The sequence below is a fragment of the Haliotis asinina genome, chromosome 1, assembly GCF_037392515.1.
Source record: "Haliotis asinina isolate JCU_RB_2024 chromosome 1, JCU_Hal_asi_v2, whole genome shotgun sequence".
NCBI classification, from domain to species: domain Eukaryota; kingdom Metazoa; phylum Mollusca; class Gastropoda; order Lepetellida; family Haliotidae; genus Haliotis; species Haliotis asinina.
This window is the reverse complement of record NC_090280.1, coordinates 61,617,025-61,640,546: the sequence shown is the minus strand read 5'-3', so window position 1 is coordinate 61,640,546 and position 23,522 is coordinate 61,617,025. Positions and strand designations below refer to the sequence as shown.

Sequence of the window (23,522 nt, the reverse complement as noted above, 5' to 3'; positions counted from 1 at the left end):
GAGGATGAATATCACTATTGTGTCAGATGACCAGAGTGGGACCATTTACAGATCCCGGTTCCAGATATGGAACACTACTATGTTGAAGAAGAATCACACGAATGCACTTCCACGTTTCTCAGCAGACCCGTGAAAACGACACTGTTATGGTTGGTTGCATGCGTGATTAGTAGGCTGTTCCATTCATTAAAAAAAAAAGTTAACACAGATGTAATGAGTTTTGACATTGTAGCTAAAGATCCTCTATGTCATCAATATTTATTTAATCAATAATATGTAAAACTTTATTCGTCTTGACGATCTGATAAGAGTAACGTTTTACCAGAAACATAACATATTTTAAAGATTTATCTGTATCCTGTATAAAATCCAGTATAACGTGATGACCAGGATCTGGATGGTTAAATAGGTTTGACCGTTATACTGATTGTGTAAATGATAAACTGTCTTATGAAATAACAATTGTAGAAGTTGTATCTGCAATAGACTATGCTAAACTGATTAAGTCAGCATGAGACCTTCCTTGCTTTATTGTTTTAACAAATGATGTGTAAAGGTCATTTTCTAGCTGCATGAACTACTGCTTTTATAATACCAATGTATGAAGAAGAAAGTAGACAAGGATGCCCACATATTCCCTGGCTGTGCAGTTAATACAGATTTTGTCTTGGTGATCAATTCATCGGTCTCACATAGAATCAAACGGACTGTAGGTTCGCCTCGGAGACACGACTATTGCCCTTCCCTTCGATGAGTGCGTATGACGGTTTTCTTAGGCGTAATGTTATATCTTCTTGTGGCTTGTGAGATGATCTCAGTTCAGGAAATCTCTTCTCCGAAGGGGAAGTCGATCTTTTTCAGCCACCATCAAAACATCCGCTAGATCGTTCCGGGAGAACTCACGAAAGGCACAAGCGAGGTCATTGATGAGATCACTATCTGATTTGCCACTGTTGGTAGCGATCCACCTGTGTAACATTCTGAAGGCAGGGCTGATGTGACGACCACTGGCTTCCTCTGAGATTCTCTCCACTTGGGTCAAGGTCATCCCGAGTTCTATGGCTGTCTTTTGCCACTCTGACCACGGCTGCTGCTCGCTAAGAACCAAAAGGCTCTTCTCGCATAGAGCCGGATGTCCTGAAACAAATGGAGAAACCGCACATCAGTCCACTGAAACACACACACACGTTGTTGTAAATATATTGCATGTAGGACATAAGAATACGGGATAATAACAGGTAAGCAAGTGCATATTGAGGACTTTCATAAGGTTGGAAGCTAATACAAATGTCCGATCTGCAACTAAATTGTTTGTAATGATTTTTGTTTGAATCGCATAGCCAAATGAGTACGAGAGCAATATTTGTATTAGTATACAATGGGATGTGTTCTTTTAGAACAGTTTTCCTTTCTGTATCCAACACACGTTTAACTGAGCACAATCAGATAATTTGGTCCTTTTCACAAACTTTTGACGTTTCCGAAAACAAACTATTCCCTTAACAGGCGCAAACAACGTCATTCTGGACATAATTGTAAACAAACTACATCTGAAAGGTCTTCCCACCTCCCACCACAGAAACCAAAATGAATGCCTCTCTTGTAAGAGTATAAATTAACCTCTGTATACCTGGTGACCTATGAGACATCCAAATGCACATAATTTCATCATGCTAAAGGAAATGGGGAAGGGGTTGCTATAACAAAGGATAATGAGGATATATTCTCTCTGAAATATTCATGTTTGTAATCCCTCATTCACTCAATTCTCTCTGATGTCCCCAGCAGTGATATTGATAAAAGCGGTATAAAACTAAAGTCATTCCCCCAAAAGATTCTCACAAACAACTAACTTTTCTCTTCGAAGGCCCCATCTTCGGAAATTGACGACAAAGAAGCAAAAGATGACATCATCGAAGGCGTTGTTTCATTGGATGATGCACTGCTACAGCTGGCCAATCGCTGACGTCTTTCCGAGACATCCGACTTACTTCCTAATGAAGTCACCGATCGCCTTCTGCCATTGGACAAAAGCGATCCAGTCGCAGAACCTGAACGAGACTTGCTTGAGCCAGAACGAGTCACTGATGGACCAGAATGAGACACCGCTGACCCAATTGTATTCCGAGGCTGACTGAGGAGGTTCTTCGAACTTTTTGTTCCACGGTTAACGTTGAAGTGCACCCGATGTGTCCATTGTGATCTATTGCCGATAAACGTGATGATGCTAAACGGCGTCGATGACACTTTGACTTTCACTGGGAAAGTAACATGGTTTTTCTTGGCAGCTTTAACGAACACGAGAGCATATGCTTGTCTTGGGATACCGGGTGCGTATGTAATGTCGCCTCCTAGTTCAATCCGGATCCTCTCCCTGTCGGCAACAGGGATGTCACGTGACCGACTCATGCTGATCTCCTCAAGCCCGGCACGTCTGTGTTCCTCCGCCACGACATCAGCTCGACACGACTCCACTACATCGACCTGTAAATTATCTACAATTAGGCGAGTTTGCATCATAAATAACCGCATAATAGAGAAGTAACTGACGCAGAACAAGTGCTGAACTTGGAAGACTACATCCCCATTCCAGACAGACGCCCCACGAACTGCACAAAAATATAGGTCCAGCATAAGGGCGACTAGGTGAGTTAGAGTGAAGATACTCATGTTATAGGTCTCTGTGACTTATGGGACAGTAGGGGAACATGGAGATGAAAGCTTTCGCTTCTCAACAGACCCCGGATCGATTTCTCACATGGGTACAATGAGTGAAGCCCATTGCTGGAATATTGCTAAAAGCGGAGTGAAACTAAAACTCACCCACTCACTCAGTAAAATATATATTTACCAGCAGTACTGGCAAACCAGCAAGGCCTTTGTTGTTGATGAAGCATAGTAAGGTGCACAGGTTTTCCCGCCCCGACAAAAACCGGGCTGCCGTCAAAATCTCAGACCTTGACACTGACGCGGATCTCACCCGCACAGCACTGTACCTGGAGGCGGAATTGGTATATTAGTACATAAGTTGACGTGTGACGGGCACTCACGAGCAGTAGTACATAGAGTTCCATTGTCGTGGGTTCGAACCTCTTATTTTCGCCATGATCATGACTCTTGCTTCTGTTTGTTTAGAAAAAATGAAGTAGAATGACTAGTATAGTAATTCCTTGTAGGGATGGTAAGAAGTAAAATGTTTGCTGTTCAACTCCGAACTCGGCAATTTTCTAGTCATATGACGGCGGTCTGTGAATAATCGAGTTTGGACTAGATAATCTACTGATTAGGATCAATGATCCATGCAACAGAAGTGCGATGACATGCAAGGAACTGACCACAGACGCATTTCGTGACAAAAAAAAACGCCAGCCAGGTTGTTCGTGGTACTATACTCTTGCCCATATTTACCACGGGCGAGGAGTTAGAAGGAGTGATGTATTCTTACGCAGAGAATCCCTTCACACTGATGCTGTAGCAGCCTTCTTCCTTGGTAGGAACGTCGTCGACGATGTCCACTTTACCATCATGCCAGCGGAGGAAGACTACTTCCTCATCACCACCGTCTTCCTTACATTCGTGAATGGGCAGTGTGACCTTTGCCCTTGTTTGTAGTTCACCTTTTAGGTTGTGTTGAACGTTGACAGTTGTAGAAAATCCCATAATGCTTTGGAATGTGTTTGGGTTGTACTTCCGGTATTCTGAGGACCTTTTTGGGTCCACCGTTTCCGTCTGAAATGAATTGGCAAATAGCATCTTTGTCATAAAAAAACGCAAAACACGATACCATTATATTTTTGGACAGACGCTGATGAACACCTATTTTTTCGATACGACTATTAAGCTGTAATGGCGGTTTGGTATTGCAACACAGAGTTTTCATGTTGTCGGTCTGCTGCTTTGAGTTCTTGTTACAGGTCTCACGAACGGCATTTTAGAAGGTTTATCAGGTCGAATTTTCCTTGAATGTTCAGATCGCAAAGTGACTTCCCTACATCAGACTTTTGTGATATGTTTAACATTTATTAAATACGAGCTGGCTATATTCGCCTTTCATATCTTTCCGTCTTATCGATATTTGATTACACAGATCTCGATGTGTGAGTGATTGAGTTTAGTTTTCCGCCCCTTTTAGAAAAAAAATCATACAATATTACGGCGGTGAGCACCAGAAACAGCCCACACAGATTGAACCCATGTGTGGTCTTCGGCGTGACGAGCTAACGCTCTAACCACCTCGTTGGACCTCCATTCTCTGCTGTGCTTAAAGTTCTCGTTAAAGCAAATAAAACTCAAATTCTTTTAATGTTAAAATAAAAAAATAAAAATAAAATAAAAATCGCAATACTTTTGGCGATACAAGAGAAAAACGTTTACAATACACATACATTAACTGAAGATGGAAGTAAGTACAATTACAGTTATGAAATTAGGGAAAGATAAGTAATTAATGGGAATATATTTACTTCATTGTTCAGTAAAAGCTTCGCATTTAAATATACAATGTATATAATGAAATTCATCTGCTACAACTAGTACTGGTGATTTACTGAGATTGCAAGTTCTGTTTTCACGACCAATACCAGGAGAACGGCCAAGTTCAAGGTAGGTTGTGATTACAGGTTCTGTATTTTAAAAGTTGTAAATCTACGAAAGCCGACAGGAATAGATGATTTTCTACAAATAGGAGAATTTTAATGTATTTGTAATAGAAACCTTCAAGGCTATTGTCTGTATCAACTTTCCAACTTTCATAAAATTGATCGTTTAGGAATGATTCTACCTGAGAAGTTAACCATTGGCAATGCAACATTTACGGGGTTATGAAATATATCAGACATACCACAAATTTGTCAAGCATACCATTTACACATATCATATATTAATATCATATTCATTTTCTCCTTGGATAAGTGCATAATAATGAATCTGTTTTGAGAGTTTTGGAGTAGTTCCAAGAGTATGTAGCATATACTAGTAACAGATTACCCTTACAGCGGCTAATACTTACAGGGAAACTCTCCATGGTTCTCTGTGTATCATATAATCTGGGGTAGAATTGCGGAAATCAATATGACTAATTTCAGAAATCTCAAATGAATCTTTTCCATAACTTGTAAATTTTGGTATGCCCATGTCTCACAGCCTTAAAGCAAAAAACAAGATCGGTGAAATCGTAACATCAAATGCTTTCCGTAAACAACCTATAGGTGTATTAAAGTTTCTTGATTTTTTCAAATGGTAAAACATGGCTTTGAATGTTCAGTCTCTATTGAAAGTCACGCCAAGATACATGTAATCACACGCAATGTCTGTCAGAGTATTCCCATATTGGAACTTTAGCATGGAGTGTTTTACTGGACCGCTCCCAAATAGGAGTACCTTTGTTTTATCTTGTTTTATTTCTACATGTTACAATGCGTATGGGATTAGGTTAGAGAACGATGAAGTTTACGGGTGAAACAGACGCGCCGTGCCTTATTTACGGTTGAACGCGGCGCAAAAACGTACTCACTGACTCATTCTTATATGTTTAACTGAAAGCACAACACCCACCACAAACCGGAACTCCGCATCCTCTTCAACAGCTCCTTTAGGGAATTCAATTTTTACATCCGGGTCTTTGTCCGACACAAATTCCACGCCCTCTGGTGTGATTGTTGTCCGCTCTGGTTTCAGTCTGGCTATCACTGTCAGTAACTGGATGCTGTCGAGATGCGCACGCACACATCCATGCTGAAATGAAAGATTGCTTTCAAGTGGAGTCAAGTCTAGTGGACCAGTTACCTACATCAGTAACTGTTATAAAAACCTATATTTCAGTTTGACCAAAGCCGCAAAGTCCTTATCTCGATGGGGCATCACCACATTCGTTGCCTTCGTCTAGTCTAGAAGGGTTGGTTATTAAGATCAAGGGTTCATCTTACAACACCTCAGTGATGTTTTCAACACGGTTGTGGCTAGACATTTCCAAACTGGACGCTTTTGCGACAAAAATGAATACTCATGCAGTTCCCCTTTTTACGTCTACCTTATATTGTTGTTTTTTGTTTTATTTTATTTTTGTATTTTTGTATTTTTATTTTTTCCTTTGCCTGGCATCGATGGGCCAAGATACACGTCGTATCTGCGCTATACGCTCATCATTCATTCGAAATCATACCACAGGCTCTTGTTCTAACAGATGTTTGTTGTAAAGGGCACGAAATGCGGCCATGTAGGAACTGTTTCTTATATCCTTCCTTTCATAAACATCATATTGACACAGACATTAAACGGAATGTCGTCATTTGAAGTTCAAGATTCAAGAGTTCAAGATTCTTTACTCTGTGTCAATGGCCTCCAGTCTGCACACGTCTATCTTGTCTATTAACATTCAGTATATGATTTGCGTTTCTTTTGTAATACCCAGATTACATTTCAGCTTGAATACGTAAATACATATTACCATACAACACATGGGGTGGAGTTGCTAGAATTGTCTCCTGGAATATCTCGGTAGTTTTTACGAGGTGCGCTTGTCATGTATGTTTGTATGTTCCGGGTTTTTTTTGGCAGCGGTCTGTAAATAATGGAATCTGGACCAGAAATCCAGTGATCAATGGCACGAACATCGATCTCAATGCCATGTCTTACCTTGTACACAGCATGTACGAAGACCCATTCCCCGTCTTTGAGAATCTTCAGGTAGAAGTCGTACATCTCGCCAGGAGGCACGTAGCTCTTGGGTATATTTACTGGAAATTGCAGTCAAGTTCTCGTCAGTGCTACAGTTGCAGCAAAGGTTGTTTGTTAAGGTTTCAGTTATATGACAACCTGTCAGCTTGGTGTAGGAGTGAGTTAGTGAGTGAGTGAGTATTGGTTTACGTTTAGCAATATCCACAGCAATATCATGACAGGGGACACCAGAAACCGGCTTCACCCATTGTACCCATGCGGGGAATCGATCGCAGATCGTCGGCGTGACGAGCGGACGCTTTAACCACTGGTCTAGCCAACCACCTCACTTGGTACAGGGGGTAAACGATGCACGTTTAAGACATTTACCACTTTCTTGAAACGAGTACGAATCATTATGGCGCACGTAAAGATAATCAGGGCTAACGTGGGATTCAAACCTATCAGAGTGAGTGAGTGAGTGAGTGAGTTTAGTTTTACGCCGCTTTTAGCAATATTCCAGCAATATCACGGCGGGGAACACCAGAAATGGGCTTCACCAATTGTACCCATGTGGGGAATCGAACCCGGGTCTTGGGCATGACGAGCGAACGCTTTAACCACTAGGCTACCCCACCGCCCCGAACCTAGCAGATGATTATCGGTGTGCCATATAACTTCATAAACACAGACATATTGAAATCATTCCTTGAAAAACTAATAATCAAAGAAATAGTAAACAAAAAGATAAATGTTCATTTAAAAATATTCGTAAGTTTACACAGTGCTTAATAACCAATGTTCTCATAAAAGAATGAGTACAACACAAGGTTCGCCTATTGCATATACCAGCCAGCCAGGAAAACGTAGTAAATTTGCTTGTTTAGCAACTTGCATCCCACGAAACAAGTTGACACTTATCCTTTATGTTGAGTTGAAGAACGAGCGAGTGAGTTTAGTTTTATCCAGCACTCAGGAATATTCCAGCTATACGGCGCCGGTCTGTAAATAATCCGGAGTCATGACCAGGCAATCCAATGATCAACATCATGAGTATGAATAATCACAATCGATCTACGCAACTGGGATACGATGACTTGTCAACTAAGTCAGACAAAGTTATAGCCTCGACAAGCATGGGTTGCTGAAAATCATGTCTAACCCGGATCTTCTATATTACTACTACTGCTGCTGCTGCTGCTGCTACTACTACTACTACTACTACTACTACTACTACTACTACTACTACTACTACTACTACTACTACTACTACTACTACAACAACAACTACTACTACTACTACTACTACTACTACTACTACTACTGCTGCTGCTGCTGCTGCAACTACTACTACTACTACTACTACTACTACTACTACAACTACTACTACTACTACTACTGCTGCTGCTGCTGCTGCTGCTGCTGCTGCTGCTGCTGCTGCTGCTGCTGCTGCTGCTACTACTACTACTACTACTACTACTACAACTACTACTACTACTACTACTACTACTACTGCTGCTGCTGCTGCTGCTGCTGCTGCTGCTGCTGCTACTACTACTACTACTACTACTACTACTACCTGGGACATTGATGGTGACATCCTCTTGTAAGACGAGCTCTTTTGAATGCACTTCATAGATGTCGCTGCAAAGGATGTCCTCAGCTGAGAGGTCCAACTCTTCCAGTCTCGAATTTCGCGTCTGCACGTCCCAAGTCTCCAGACGACATTCCAGATTCTCATACTCCTCTGCAGGGGCGCCATCGCCGAGGTTGTCATGGCACCACTTGTACCCATCACAACTCAGAACTCCAAATACCTCACTGCCGTAGGTAAAAATAAAATAAATCAAGATACAGACAAATAAAATAAGATCTGATCACTCAGTCACGTGTGTTCAAGGAAAGCATGGGTTGGTGCAGAAAACATTTATCATATTATCTTGCGTTTGCTGCAGAGTAACGATTCTTTTAGGCACAGCGGGAATTTGCCGAATGGGAGTGAGTGAGAGAGGTAAGTTTTACGCCGCGCTTAGCAATATTCGAGATATATGGCGGTGGCCTTTAAGTAATCGAGTCTGGACCAGACAATCCAGTGATCAACAACATGAGCATCGACCTGCGCATTTGGGAACCGATGACATGTGTCAACCATGTGCCTGACCACCCGATCCCTTTAGTCGCCTCTTACGACGAGCACAGTCGCCTTTTATGGCAAGCATGGATTGCTGAAGGCCTATTCTACCCCGGGACCTTCACGCAATAGCCACTGGGCTTGCCTTGTGCTCAATTTCGACGATCAGTTCACGTAAATCTGATCCACCGGTGAATCGTTGACTGGATAACCTACTGGTATAATCATCTACTCGTCACGCCTGAGGACTTAGTTCGAATCATCATAAGGGTACTACTAGTATGTTTGCAGTCAAGTATACTTTCCCTGCCGAGGACCTACTCCTCGAGCTCCATTCCTTGTGTGATAAGACACGTTCCCTCACAACCTCTCATCACCAAGCTCGAGGACCTTTGGAAATATATACTAAATTATGACTTAATCCGAACTGGCCGTTGTGCCGAATGTTAGTGACATGTGTCTATCTTTAATTAGGTAATGAAAAGATATCCTGGTTGTAGATGTACAAGGTGATTTTCATGCGAGGGTGACAATAACTCGCATACCGTAACAAAGACGCGCTAACGCTGCTTTGTTCAACCTATCCTCGAACGGGACATCAACTCCTTACATAACGTAAGTCCGAATCCTACCGTTACCTGACATTGAAACAGTGTGTAGAGCAGGCTCGTGGAACATGTTGACGATGTGATGTGAGCGTTCATTGGTCAGAGCACTAGCTTGTTTCAACTACGGTGGAACCTGCTTATGACACCACGAGGACACCTTTAGTATTCACGGGTAGAGTGGATGAGTTTAGTTTTACGCCGCTTTTAGCTATATTCCAGCACTATAACCACGGGGGATGGCAGAAATGAGCTTCACACATTGGTACCACGTGGGGAATCGAACCCAGGTCTTCGGCGAATTCTTTAACCACTAGGTTACACCACCACCCCTGGTTGATTATGTAGCAGTCGGTGTATTTGTCATACCTGAAATTTTCATCCAAACCTTTCTCCTGGTCACACTTTTCTCTGCTAGATGGCTGTCCACCTTCTGGTCTGTTGGAGGGAGAAAAGAATCTTTAGATTGATACAGCTTAGTTCCAGTGATATAAATAAAAACTGTAAGTCTTGTAAATCATACAGACTGCCACTCATAACTGTAATGCCGGCGTCCGACCTTCATAAATTCCGGATGCACTAGTTGTGGTACTGATCTTTCAGTTGCTTTACATGGTCCAACTGATGAACCTTCAGTTGTTGGTGATGTAGATCCGTGTTTCATATTGTTTTGTCCAAATAGTGCTATTATTTAGACTTTCCACACTAGTTTTAATTGTAACTGTGATATCCTCGTTGTTTTACTGTCCATTGACGACAGATTCTTCTAAAATATACATATTTCGTTTTAATACCAAACATGTTCTCGTCACGATATGGCCTAAACATGGCCGATGTGACGTTAAATATAAACTAACTTATGCAGCTTGCTGTATTTGCTATCAGCATCAAAGGAGAGTTCCACCTAATGGTGAGTGCCAGAGACATGCCTCATTGCAAATGAATCACTGTCGGCCCTTCATAAAAAAGACATGCTGTGATAAAACTGAAATCCTAGTCACATCTCGTTAATTACTCCCTCTCACATTCACACTTGTCACTGCACTAACAAGCATTAATTTGAGTGAAACAATTATGCGGCACATGTAACGACCACTTCCTGATGAACACCATTACAACATGCTGCTTCAACCAAAGGACGTTACTCATACAGAACTCGAGCAGGAGTAAGCATTGTACTCACGCGTACACGAAGAAGATCTTTCCCTGGGTGTCCGCCATTTTGAATCAGAGTGCACATGCACTGTCCTGCCTCAGCTGTAGCTATACAATAAAAATGGTGATTCATACAACTGACAATTAACACTAGGAGGGAGATTTAGAATCATAACTCTGTATTAAACAAAATATATTAACAACGTAATTTTGATAACGTGTTTTGTCTAACATAGGTGCATGTTATATTTTGGCACATATATTTCTGTTTGATGGGCATTTCATCTTTCATCTGGCTTTCAGTCATTTGGTTATTCTCTAATTCAATCTTTGTACGCTTCCAGAGGCTGCCAATCAGTTATCTTAATCTCATATACGGCAAACACAACTCATCCCCAGTCTACTGAAATCTCTCAAAATAATTCATGTATTATTTGCTTGACAACAACATTAGAATTTGTGTAGAAATGTAGTCTTTTACTGAATAAAGAAGTTATATATCCATAAAATTATCATTATTCTGCATATGTTTCTATTTAACGATTTCATACGTTACCACCGTAACGAGACATTAGAGGTCCGCGTTAAATGTCTTTGTTTTGAGCTGACAAATACAAAATGTTAAAAAGTATAATTCGAACTGAACTGTGTAATGGCAAAATGGTCATATACAAACTCTTACCGCTGTGTACCTCCACCTCCTCATGTCCAGGTCAGAATGGCCAGCAAACCTCACGTGAAAACTAATCTAATCCGGATTGTTACGTAGGAGCCGGATTACAGGAGGTTTATTGTACTACAGCGCGTGCGTGATTGGATTAAAGCTGATTAGTTCACTGTGTAACGGATTAGCGGTGTCGAGCATCGGCCGCGACGTATTTCTAGTGCAGCCTTTCTTACGAAAGTTGTGAAATGGAGCTTATGTCATGAATCCTTACTGTCCATATTTAGAGAAAGACTCACTCCCTTACTCGCACAATCCACAGACTACCTACCTACCTACCTACCTACCTACCTACCTACCTACCTACCTACCTACCTACCTACCTACCTACCTACCTACCAACCTACCTACCTACCTACCTACCTACCTACCTACCTACCTACCTACCTCAATTAATAGGCAAAGGGTGTTACTGGCTGAAGGTCGTCAATAAGTTATAATTTTCTTCTCGAAGAACAATTGATCGAAATTCGAAAGTTAAACATACATTCCTCGAATGCATGGTGGCACAAGCAGTTATTCTTTGTTCGAGTCAAGTGGGAGAGTGTTTTGTAACGACGATAGTATTTCTGCCATGACCAAACAGTACATTATTTCAAACAGTTTAATGTGGCGATGGAGTAGACGCGATTTTAGTGTTTACTGGCACAATATCAATGAGTGAGGTAATATTTATCGTTATATTGGCAATATTTCAACCACATCGTGACGAGAATAATCATTCATCATACTAAAGATCAATATAATGAGAAATTAAAAAACACGTTGACGATGAACAGTGAAACTATTATAGAGTATTATAGATAAGGTAAAGCTAGAATGCAATCAGTCTTAAAGAGAACAATGCAAAATAAAATGCAACGGAAGTTAGGCCACCATACAAAGGACTATGGGAACTTCCTACACTGTTCCCTAACTGGATATGTACCATCCCTTCAGCTGCTATTGGCTGCACATAATGTTACCCATTTATCCTAAAACTACCAATATTCTACAATTACAAACGACGGTGTGAAGAATATGAATACTAGTATGAATATTCTCTGATTAAGGTGGACTTACATACCCTCTAAGGGGACAGTAATTTCACAGTACTTCAGCGGCACAATATCAGTACGCTATCAGACCGCTCGGGTATTATCCTATAATTGAGTCTTGCTAAGCTAGCGTCGGAACCGTTAACACCATGTCTTAAGTCCTGTACACATAATTACCGTGAGCACACAACGGTAAACGGATCATTCAGAACAGCGTTTCGTTCTCCCAGTTGATGAATTATATTCAGGCACCTGGCCATTCACGTGGTGAATACTGTGTTCCCCCATATCTATTCATGTATGCCTTGTGGTGATAAAACATTTCTTAACCGGTGCCTCTTAACCTTTAGATTCATGAAAAGGCAGGTTACCTTGAGCGTTCTTTCATTCATTTATTTAAATGTGCATTTCCCATACAATTCAACTCGGTCTATATCAGAAATACATTTACCCGCTACTGCCAAGTGATCTTATCAAAGTGTCATGAAATAAGCTACACAATTAGTGACAAACATTTCACTTCATTTTTATTCATTTTTGTCAGCTTTTGTTACACAAACTGAGCGAAGAGTCGTACAATCTGCTTCAGTTGTATACCGGATGTTGGTGACTCCGACACCAGGAGATGCGTCTTGGTGTCAAGTGTCATCCTCTGACCCCTTTCAACTGTTCAATGAACAGTTACCATATAACAGTTTCCAGGTGAGACAGGGAATAATGAATGTTATGCAAGACTCTATATCATTTTATCAGTATTAACTGTTATGTCTCCTCAGCTTTTGAAGGTAAGAACTATGTAATTTTCCTAGAAACTGGAAAACGGTGCATGTGATACAGTGTTCAGTTGGATTGAGATAGAAATTGACATTCCTTTCGTTTCAGAACCTTAGACATCTGAACTCCTAAATCGCACACTTTCCCCCAAAGAATGTACTTTTATTGAAACTGAGATAAGTAATCTGTTCCGGTGTTCAGCCTTTCTGTATGTAAAACTACATGTACATGCCAGGGTCTGGAATACTCGAATGCGTCACCAGCATCCAAATGTGAGAGAATTAAAGGCTATTCTAAAGGGGACCTCATACAATCGATCATTTCAGTTTCCTACTGATGACGTAACTACCTGGTCACAACAGTCTCTACTTCGATCCCCTGACTGAAGGTGTGGACGCGCTTGACCAGACCAACTATGTCAGCGCCCCATTCCATCTTCTTTCAAGAGTACTAGGGAATATAGGTCAGTAAAATACAGTCGCAACAGTCGTCGTCCCACGTTGGAAGGGACAACTATGGTGTCAACGACTGATGATAATGTCACTATCAACGTCGATTCTGTTACCGAACCACGAGTGGACATTTTCACCCATGGGGTAGAACCAGGACAACTTCGAAATCGAGGATGCCAAATACATGCCAGGCGCTTGTCAACCAAGTGCAATGATGTGGATAAGTCAAACAAAATAACAAATGCTTTTACATTTGTTGCTGTCAAAGGAGCCTATTCTCTATATTATACAAGCTAAAATCGGAGGAATCCATACGCCATGCCATACAAAGTCAGTTAAACCTAAGCACTATGTCATACAAGCTAAAGGAATTAATACGTTGTCAAGACAAAGGAACCAATAAGCTATATCATACACTGTCAAATAACCCTATACGTTATGACATGCAAAGTCAGGGAACCTGTATGTTAAACCATGTCAAACCAACTTAAAGAAAGCCACAAGCTATGTCCTACAAAGCGAAAGGACCAATAAGCTATCTCATACAAAGTCAAAGAAGCCAATAGCACACGATGTAAATACTATCACGCTGGTCAATGCTAGTAGATGTATCTGCTATAGCACACGATGTAAATAATGTCACGCTGGTCAGTGCCAGTAGATGTATCTGCTATAGCACACGATGTAAATAATGTCACGCTGGTCAGTGCCAGTAGATGTATATGTTATAGCACACGATGTAAATACTGTCACGCTGGTCAAGGGTAGTAGATGTATATGTTATAGCACACGATGTAAATAATGTCACGCTGGTCAAGGGTAGTAGATGTATATGTTATAGCACACGATGTAAATACTGTCACGCTGTTCACTGCCAGTAGATATGTATGATATATCACACGATGTAAATAATGTGATGTTGAACACAATTTGCAAGTATGCATTCTATGTTACATTATGTCACAAATAATAGCATTTGAAGTACACGCTTTCGACAACGGCATCAAACACCGACCTATAATTCAGCTTTGTCTTATAACTGGACTTGCCACGGAGACAACGACCATAGACTAATATTCTGAGTAATCGGTGGCTCCAGTCTGAGCATGACAAGTTGCATCCCTTGATCATACCAGAATCCTAAGATCGCACTTAAGTGCCAGTGTTCTACGACCATGGCCGATTTGAGACTTCTTTCTACTTTCAAAAGGCATTCCATCTGACTATTTTCTTAAAACTGCTCTGTTTCATTTGTCTGCATAAACTTTCGGTTCTACGGATGACTTCCGCCACATCCGCTCAACATGCTTCAACAGTCAGAATATTTTCTTAAAATCGCTCCGTTTCAAATGTCTATGTGTCCTTCCGGCTCTCCGAATGACTTCCGCCATATCCGTTCTACACAGTTCGACAAAGGCTGACACCAGAATATTGATGAGATCCCTGTCAGATTTGCCTCTGTTGGTCTGTATCCAAAACACAAGCAGTTTGAAAGCTGGACTGAAGTGTTGTCGGTGTGCTTCGTCACAGATCCTAGCTATGTCAGAACTGGCTATGTTCAGCTCCACCAACACTCTGTTCCATTCCGTCATGGAGAGTTGCTCGCTCAGGGCCAGTAGACTTTTCTCACTCAGCAGAGGGTGCCCTAAACAAGGATAGCATTATAAATAACATAGTGAAAAGACGTCTGTCATATAATTCCTCAGTTATTTACCGACTGAAATATTGTGGCTTTAGATAAGGAACAGACACATTTTTTGTGCCGTGTATGAGTTTGTAAAAATCAACACGATTAAAGAGAACAAGCAAACTATTCATGGACAGTATTGAATCCACCATTCCAACATTCAAAGAACCCAAGCAGGATCCAACATCAAATCTTTCAGTCATCTGAATAGTAAATGTTCCATAAGTCTTTTTATTAAATACAATAATCCAAAATCAGCCTGCACAGCTACTTAGATAACGCAAATACTTTCCATTTGTGACAGAGCGGTGAAAAATATAAGTGTAAACTAATCTTACTTTCTTCTATCGCTGATGCAGTGGAAGAGGCAACGGTTGACACCGACTTCAGCGACATGGCACTACTAACTGGCCTATCAAACATCAGATTCATTTCAGACTCCTCCTCTGCAGATTGCATTGAGCTCGTTGTTTGGCGGGTTACTGGCCTGCTGTCTTCCCATTGGCGGTCAGACACCTCTAACTCTTTAAAGAGCACCCTTGTAACCGGGACATCTGACACTGGCCTATATTCCACCTCGGATTCGTAATGTTTTAAGGTCGGAATGCATCCAGTAGTTGGACAAAGAAGATTTTTAGATCCTAAGCTGAGATCGAAATGGATAGAGTGAACCCATCTTCCTCTCGCGCCTCTGAAGTTGATGACGCTGTAATGAGACGACGACGCCCGTGTCTGGAGAGGGAAGCTGACGTTGTTGGTGTCAGCTGCTTTCACGAACGTGAGATTGTACACATCACGTGGAATACAAGCTGCAGGGACGAGATTCCCTCCCAGTTCGATCTTGATTCTTTCCCTGTCCGAAACTGGAATGTCCCGTGATCTACTCAACTCGATTTCTTTTATGCCTTTCTTACGGTGCTTCTTTAGGACCTTCTCAGCCTTGCAAGCTTCAACGACATCCAGTAGGACTGAAGCATCAGAGACGCGCATCTTGATGAAGGACAACAGAGTACAGAGGTTTTCCTTTCCTGCCAGGATGCGGGCAGCTGCCAAGACATCTTGATTGGATGACGTTTTGCGTTTCCGAACTGCACTGTAGCTTAAGACATAAAAATAAGCGTTAGTAGGGCTCAATCAGTGAAACACCCAATAATTGGGAACTTTCTGAAAAGTACCAGAGAAATGTGTACCCTTTTCCCACTAGCTTCCCGCATGCCTAGAACCAAGAACAGAAGCATTACAATGCCATGGATTTCCAGATGCAATGAATGACAGACACCCTTGAATCAATATTTTGAGGTAAAGGTCAGATTTCAAAACATTAAAAGGATTCACTGTCGAAAATTGAAACAGATTCCAGTGGTAGCAAATAACGGCAACGCCATGGTCAGTAAATTTTGAATGTGACAATGAAACATCCTTACTTCCAACACTGAAGCTCAAATGCTGCTGGGAGTGTCTATCCAAAAATCATACGAGAACTCAACGATATCAATTATCGCATAATAAACAGTTGGTTTAGATATACAACGCCGGCGCAAAGGAATATATGTCCTTGACAGTCGTCCCAAACCAAATTCCGTTTGTGAAAAGAAAATCATGGCTGTGAAATTTATATGAATGGGTTACTGAAAAGCAGTGGTGATGGCATGTGTTCACATTAAGAAATCAATGTGACCACCAAGTGAAATGGATGGTTTTTTAAAAAGTAAATTCAACTTTAGTGTTTCTCGGGTGAGTGAGTGTAGTTTTAGCAATGTTCCAGTAACATCACGGAAGGGGAATCGAACTCGGGTCTACGGCAAAACGATAACGTTGTGACCACTAGGCTATCCCACCACCGCTTAGCGTTTCTGGAAAGACACAGGAAAAGAGTACCTGATGGACATTCAAACGTACGTTTCAGATGACCCAGATAGAAACAACATAAAGCGGATCCTACCCTGAGAAATGGCTGACGGCAACACTGTAACAATTCTCTGTCCTCTTGGGTTCAGTCTGAATGATTTCTACTTTATCACCCTCCCATCTGAGGAACAGCACTTCTCCTTCCTCGTCCTCCTCTTGGTTGTCCTCCGACCTGTGTATTGGAAGACGGACCTCCACGAGCTTCTTGAGGCACACACCATGTGCGTGTTTCACGTGCAGTGTTGTGGTGAAGCCAATGATGCTGTTGAAGACTGTAGGATTGTAGATCTTGTATTTGCTACTTCTCTTTATGTCAACTGTTTCCACCTTGAGGGACGAAGCATAAAACATAATATATAATATATATATATATATATATATGTGTGTGTGTGTGTGTGTGTGTGTGTGTGTGTGTGTGTGTGTGTTACAATATCGATGGTATTGAAACAGAAATGATTCCAGTTCTTACACTGCAATTACGAATCTTTCAGAACGGATATAGACTTGATTGCTTATTTATGGTTTAACGGCATACTCAGTTTTCCAGTTGTATATGGCGGTTGTCTGTGAACCAGACGATCAAGAGACTGGCATTATGAGGATCAGTTTTCCCATTTGGGATACGATGACATGTGTCAACCACATCCGCGAGCCTGACACCACGATCTCCTCTTTAGACAAGCATGGGTTTCTGAAAACCAATTCCAGCTAGGATCTTCACGGGTACTTGTATACATACTATGAATTTAAATTTGGTGTCTTTCTCCACAGTGCTTTCTGGGAAATTGACCCTGACGTTTTTGTCTTTATCGGAGACAAAGTTGTATCCCTGAGGGGTGATAACATGCTCTTCTGTCTTGAGTCTCGCAACCACGCACAGGGACTTGAATTCACTGACGCTGGCCTTGACGTTGCGATTCTATCAATATGTAAGGATATGTAGAATTTACAACGCTACATATAGCATTCTGCTATGCTTCATATGTTATACTTTTTCTCAAAGACGACAGCATATTGATAGTATTTATTTGAAGACAGATAAAATCACATCAGCAATTATCACGTGAATCAAAGATTTATAACAAATGGATGTGTAAAGTATGATAGTCTCTGAGAAAATGAAATGTCATCCTGACACAGCCAGTCTCCCTGTTGATATAAATCGTTGCTTAAAAGACATGTTTACCTCTTTGCGGTAATACTATCCAAACATTTAGTCTGATCTTATGTAAATGTTTTGAAAGGTATGTCGCATTTGATAAAGAACTTTCATGTACACCAGAATAGTACAACCTTGTATTCAGCTGGACAACGTGACCAGGCTCCTGATTTCTCAACCATGAAAAAGAATTCGTACATCTTCTCTGGTCGGACCTTGCTGCGTTGTAGCTTCACCGGAATGTTGATGATGAAGTTATCGGGAAGACGTGCATTGGCTGTCCCGTCCGTTTCATATATGGGACTCACTAGACGCTCGCTGGAACTCAGCTGTGCACAAATGTACCAGGAAAACAATGACATAAATGCAACAGGTTCAGTCAACGAAGTCCATCATGCACATTACACACATGTCAAATCAGGTACTGAGTGAGTATAGGTTTACGCCGCTTTTAGCAATATCCTAGCAATATCAACATACCACGAACACATCTATTACATTTCTGCAACAATTATTTTCTGCAACCTACCTACAATGTACGTCGTGCACAAAACCTGTAACGTACTTGCAGTATTGATGTAGCATTAGACACACACACACACGCACACGCACACGCACACGCACAAGCACACACACGAGAGATCATAACTGCAACATTTATTTAGCATACGTGAAACACACACACCACACACGCACGTACGTAGGCACCTACAAAAGAGCATACCTGCAACACACATGCACAAAAAAGACATACATGCATGCAACAATGAAACACAGTACTGTATTATTATTACAAATTTTGAAAGGTGGTAAACATCATGTTTTCACATCGAATTCATGTTTTAAGCAAATCTTTATGGTTCGTGGAAAAAACCCTGTATCTGACCTGCAACTGAACCAGCTGCCAGTTCCTCTTCAGGACATCCAGTTCTACCAGCTGACACTCGAGGTTTTCGTGCTGCAAAGGAACATCTGCCAACACGCCATGTCCAAGGGGCTTGATCATCCGCTCTACATGACAGGAGGGGCTGTCGATGGCTCTGAAGAACCAAAAGAGTGAGTGGTTTGTTGCTTTAAGCCGCGCTCAGCGATACTTCAACGGCATGGGGTCATTCCGTAAATAATTGGGTCTGAACAAGACGCTACAGTGATCAACAGCATGAACAATAGACGCAATTGGGATGTGATGACATGCGTCAACCGAGTCAGCGAACCTGACCGCTCGATCCCGTTAGTCGTCCCTGATCACAAGCATAGGCTGCTGAAGATCAATCGTAACGCGGATCTTCACGGGTAAAAGAGTGAGTGAGGTAAAAGGGAAGTGTACACATAAAAGTCACGTATTTCTCTATATGAAAGAAACATTGAAACATGTGAGAACAATACACATGTTTGGTCACTTTCTTAATATAAGTGGTAATCTCAGAGTACGTGTAAAATGTTATGTAGTTGTGCCGTTTTCTGATCAAATCAGGTTATGTTAGTCGATGGATCAAACTGGATTCCGTCTTGTTTGCAAGACAAATATACAGATACGATAAAGCAACATGGCTTCCGACTCATAGTCTGACTACGAAGGATTGCAAGAATGTGTAAAAACAAACTCTGCAGAACCTCCAGGAGCTAATGTTCGGAACAGCTGAGTGCGTGAGTGAGTCTGTATAAGTTTAGCCCGCTTTTAGCAATACTCCAGCAATATCACAGCAGGGAACACCAGAAATGGGCTTCACATTTGTCCCCATGTGGAGAATCGAACCCTGGTTTTCGTATGGCGCTTTCAGATCTTTCAGGTCCTTTGTTATTAAATTGAAACCCGTAAAGTCTATGATTAATAACTCGGACATATAACTGTCTCAGTTGCCTGCTGTTCATTCTGAAGTCAGTATTTGAGGTTGTTTGAACCTCGGATAAGTCGAAATATTCACGTAGGTTCGACACAACGACATTATCACACGACTCACTCAACAATATTATTTATGACAAAGTTTATCAGTGAAGTTCCGGATTAGAACTGGTCTCCAGCAAAGACCATGGGGCGGTGAGGTAGGCTAGCGGTTAGAGCATTCACTCGTCACCGCGCAGGCCCGTGTTCGATTCCTCACATGGGTACAATGTGTGAAGCCAATTTCTGGTGTCCTCCCTCGTGATATATTGCTGGAATAATGGTAAAAGCAGAGGAAAATAAACTTCATTCACTCACACTTCAGCACACCTATGCTGAACAAACAAACAAACGCAACAGTCAAGACAGGAGAGCTGCCTTCACAGACTGATTAATACCCAGAGTCCGTGATCTCAATGACCTGGAGACATGTATGTTACTGAGCGAATGAGACATGTATCCCAGTGTAGAATGTCACAAGTGATTAAACGATCGCAACTCATGCTAAGATCGGTGTGTAAAATTGATATATCGTTATTTTATTACTACAGACTGAAGTGTTATCAACCGTGTACATAATGGATTACAAATTGATATGATGTTTTTTCAAAACGTGCAAGATATACTTGACAAAGGTCATGGATATCAGTGTAATTGACTGTATTTCTGAAATTTATAACATTACGTCAGAAATAGTCTCCTGAGAAGTTGAAGGCCACGCCTATAATTCCGATTTCGTGTTTTACGTTTACAGGTTTCTAATTACGCAAAACTCTCTAGTCAGTTTGTCCCTAATCTTTCTAAAGTTGAGGACGAAGGAAAGTTACATAAACTTTACATACACATATCCTGTCGTAGTTTTAACGATTGTAGCGATGGGATATCTTTTTGTCTGCTTTTGTTTTCGACCAAAGAATTCGGCTGTAGTGTGTTGAGACATAATTAATTTGTTGATCAGCGCTTGAGCACGGGAATTCTGAAAAGCATGAGTGAGGGAATGAGTGAGTAAGGTTTTACGCCACTTTTAGCAATATTCCAGCAATATCACAGCGGGGGAAACCAGAAATAGGCTTCATGGTACCCATATGGGGAAACGAATGCTGGTTTTTCGGCGTGATGAAAGAACGCTTTAATCACAAGGCTATTCCATGAAACCCCGAAAACTATGAAGGGGCTCGACATGGGAAATAATATATTTAAACACTGGCCTTTTGTGGCAAGGATGTTGCGGAGTACAGGAATAAACTGAATTGACTCACTCACTTCACCCAGAAAAGCCTACGCTCTGCAGCAAACAGTCTGATGGTTTGATGTGTGTAAAATATATGGATGGATGGTTAGTGGGCAATAGCCACCGACAGCTCGTGTTGGACTTAATTATGAATATTTATTAAGACTATTCATAACGCGCCTTTCTAGGCTTCACCCGCGGCTAAAAGCGCACAAGGGGTGCTCAAAGCGCAGAATCTGATCGTTATTACCCCGGATAGTCCAAGTTGCTCGTGAGTCTCAAGATGATTAATAGTCACATGACTTATCCCAGTGGGTACCCGTTTTCTGCTGATTCTACCTACGGGATAACTGAACCATCTCTACCTTTACTTTCAATTTACCGTCACTAATTCAACATAGTTCTGCAGTGAAAAATATACATATCCTAACTTCTATAAGGCAACTAACGGGACCGGGAGGACTGATTCTGCTTGACACATGTCATTGTAGCGCAACACTATACACCAATGGTCAATGGGGTCTCTGGTGAATACGCTGTTAGTTACTGGCCATACAGGTGAAATGTTGCGTGAAAGAAATAAATACTAAAATACAAAGAGCAAAAATGGTTTTCCTACCCAACTTCCGGGTTATCCAATTCTTCCTCCTCTTCTGATGAGGAAGAATCATCCTCGATATCATCCTCGGCCGCCCTGTTGGTTTCTGGAGCTGATGTGAAGACGACATCAGAAGATTTTCTGAATAGATAATGAATGCTTCTGAAAGACTGAATAAGTTTGTCATAGTACAAGTTGACAAAGATATCCACGTTAAACATATACTTCAGAGGTAAGGGACCTAGTAATTTTGTGAACAAGCTGTATTTGACCATTATTATTACGTACAGTGAAGACAAGCGTTAGAAATGGTCCTCAGCCACTCATGCTTGTTATACGAGACGACTAAAGGGATCGAGTGGTCACACATGTCATTGTAGCCCAGTTGCGTAAATCCCATGCTATTGATCACTGTATTGTCTGGTCCAGACTTGGTTACGACTGATTGTCGTCATATAGCTCGAATATAGGTGAGTGCGATGTTAAACAGGAATTAACAGGCAGGCAAACGGATGAAGAAATCTTTGTCAACGGAGGAATTCTTCTGCCACAGGGAATGTAACAACAGGTACGTACCCATAGAGAACCTCGCCGATCTCACACCGGTCCATGTTTGTAATCCACTCCCTGTAGTTAGACCACTTTGTCTGTATGTACAGACCACCACAGTGTTATAAATAACACAACTCTTTCTGATATGGAACTTGGCAGTACACAGGTCGGGCATTGATCGAACGTTCTTTAATCAGAGTCGATAAGTAGTTGATAAACACAATAAAGGAAGCGCACAGTGAGTTGAGTATTGGTTAAGTGTCGGCTTGATTGGTTGGATGGTTGAGTGGTTGAGTGGTTGGGTGAGTGTGTGTATCAGTGAGTTCCGTTTTAGGCCGCAGTCACCAATATTCAGCTATACTGCTGCGGTCTGTAAATAATCGTGTCTACTTCTTACAACAAGATGGGTTAATGAAGATATATAAATTCTAACCTTCATCTTCACGAGTCGTGAGTGGTTGAGAGTGGTCTCAACACAAAACTAAGTAAATGTTTTAGGATTAGTATTAGTATGAAATGTGTTAAATCCCCCAGCAATATGTCCCCTCCATCGTGTGAAAAGTGTTCTCTTTAATGTATAAGATTACTTTAACCTCACATCTCGAGTATATCGGCTTAAGCCAAAGTTTTGTTCTCCCGAGTGACTGATTGAGTTATAATTATAGTCACACGGCAGAGTCTCAGCCACATCGTAACTAAAACAATTCATTCACTGATAATTGACAATGTTATATCATAAAATCTGTCGTCATAACTAGATTACCACAGATAGAAAATTGAAACATTATTGCATGGAACCTCTGTTATGGAAAACACAATATAAAACGGGCTGGAGATCACCTGCAGCTGAGGCTGAGTGAGTGAGTGAGTGAGTGAGTGAGTGAGTGAGCGAGTGAGTGAGACATAACAACACTTTAAACAACAGTATTCCAGTTATATCATTGGGTGTGCGAGGATTCTTCGGAGCGTTGTT

General features: G+C 41.4%; 2 protein-coding genes across 2 annotated transcripts; both read right to left on the bottom strand.

Moving 5' to 3' along the window:
* Nucleotides 1-214: 214 nt before the first annotated feature.
* LOC137281707 (uncharacterized) lies at nt 215-10,611 on the bottom strand. The gene is made up of 9 exons (XM_067813130.1): nt 10,574-10,611; nt 9,760-9,828; nt 8,234-8,475; nt 6,634-6,734; nt 5,554-5,733; nt 3,446-3,729; nt 2,852-2,996; nt 1,854-2,484; nt 215-1,137 (listed from the first exon to the last, which is right to left on the bottom strand). Exons 1-9 carry the CDS (start codon nt 10,609-10,611, stop codon nt 815-817), a joined length of 2,013 nt encoding a protein of 670 aa, XP_067669231.1. The 3' UTR covers nt 215-814.
* A 4,237-nt stretch (nt 10,612-14,848) lies between these two features.
* Nucleotides 14,849-22,608, bottom strand: LOC137274243 (uncharacterized). The gene is made up of 8 exons (XM_067807324.1): nt 22,574-22,608; nt 22,019-22,138; nt 19,173-19,326; nt 18,421-18,615; nt 17,867-18,046; nt 17,162-17,454; nt 15,558-16,318; nt 14,849-15,177 (listed from the first exon to the last, which is right to left on the bottom strand). The coding sequence occupies exons 1-8, from the start codon at nt 22,606-22,608 to the stop codon at nt 14,849-14,851; spliced, it is 2,067 nt and encodes a 688-aa protein (XP_067663425.1).
* Nucleotides 22,609-23,522: the final 914 nt, after the last annotated feature.

Coding starts and splice junctions, on each gene's coding strand:
- LOC137281707 (XM_067813130.1), bottom strand. CDS start 10,611: ATGGCGGACACCCAGGGAAAGATCTTCTTCGTGTACGC. Junction 2,997..3,445: donor AGTGTGAAGGGATTCTCTGC/GTAAGAATACAT, acceptor TTCCGCCTCCAG/GTACAGTGCTGTGCGGGTGA. Junction 2,485..2,851: donor CTGGTTTGCCAGTACTGCTG/GTAAATATATAT, acceptor GATAATTTACAG/GTCGATGTAGTGGAGTCGTG.
- LOC137274243 (XM_067807324.1), bottom strand. CDS start 22,608: ATGGACCGGTGTGAGATCGGCGAGGTTCTCTATGG. Junction 18,616..19,172: donor GGCAGCTGGTTCAGTTGCAG/GTCAGATACAGG, acceptor ATTTGTGCACAG/CTGAGTTCCAGCGAGCGTCT. Junction 17,455..17,866: donor ACACCAAATTTAAATTCATA/GTATGTATACAA, acceptor TCGTCCCTCAAG/GTGGAAACAGTTGACATAAA.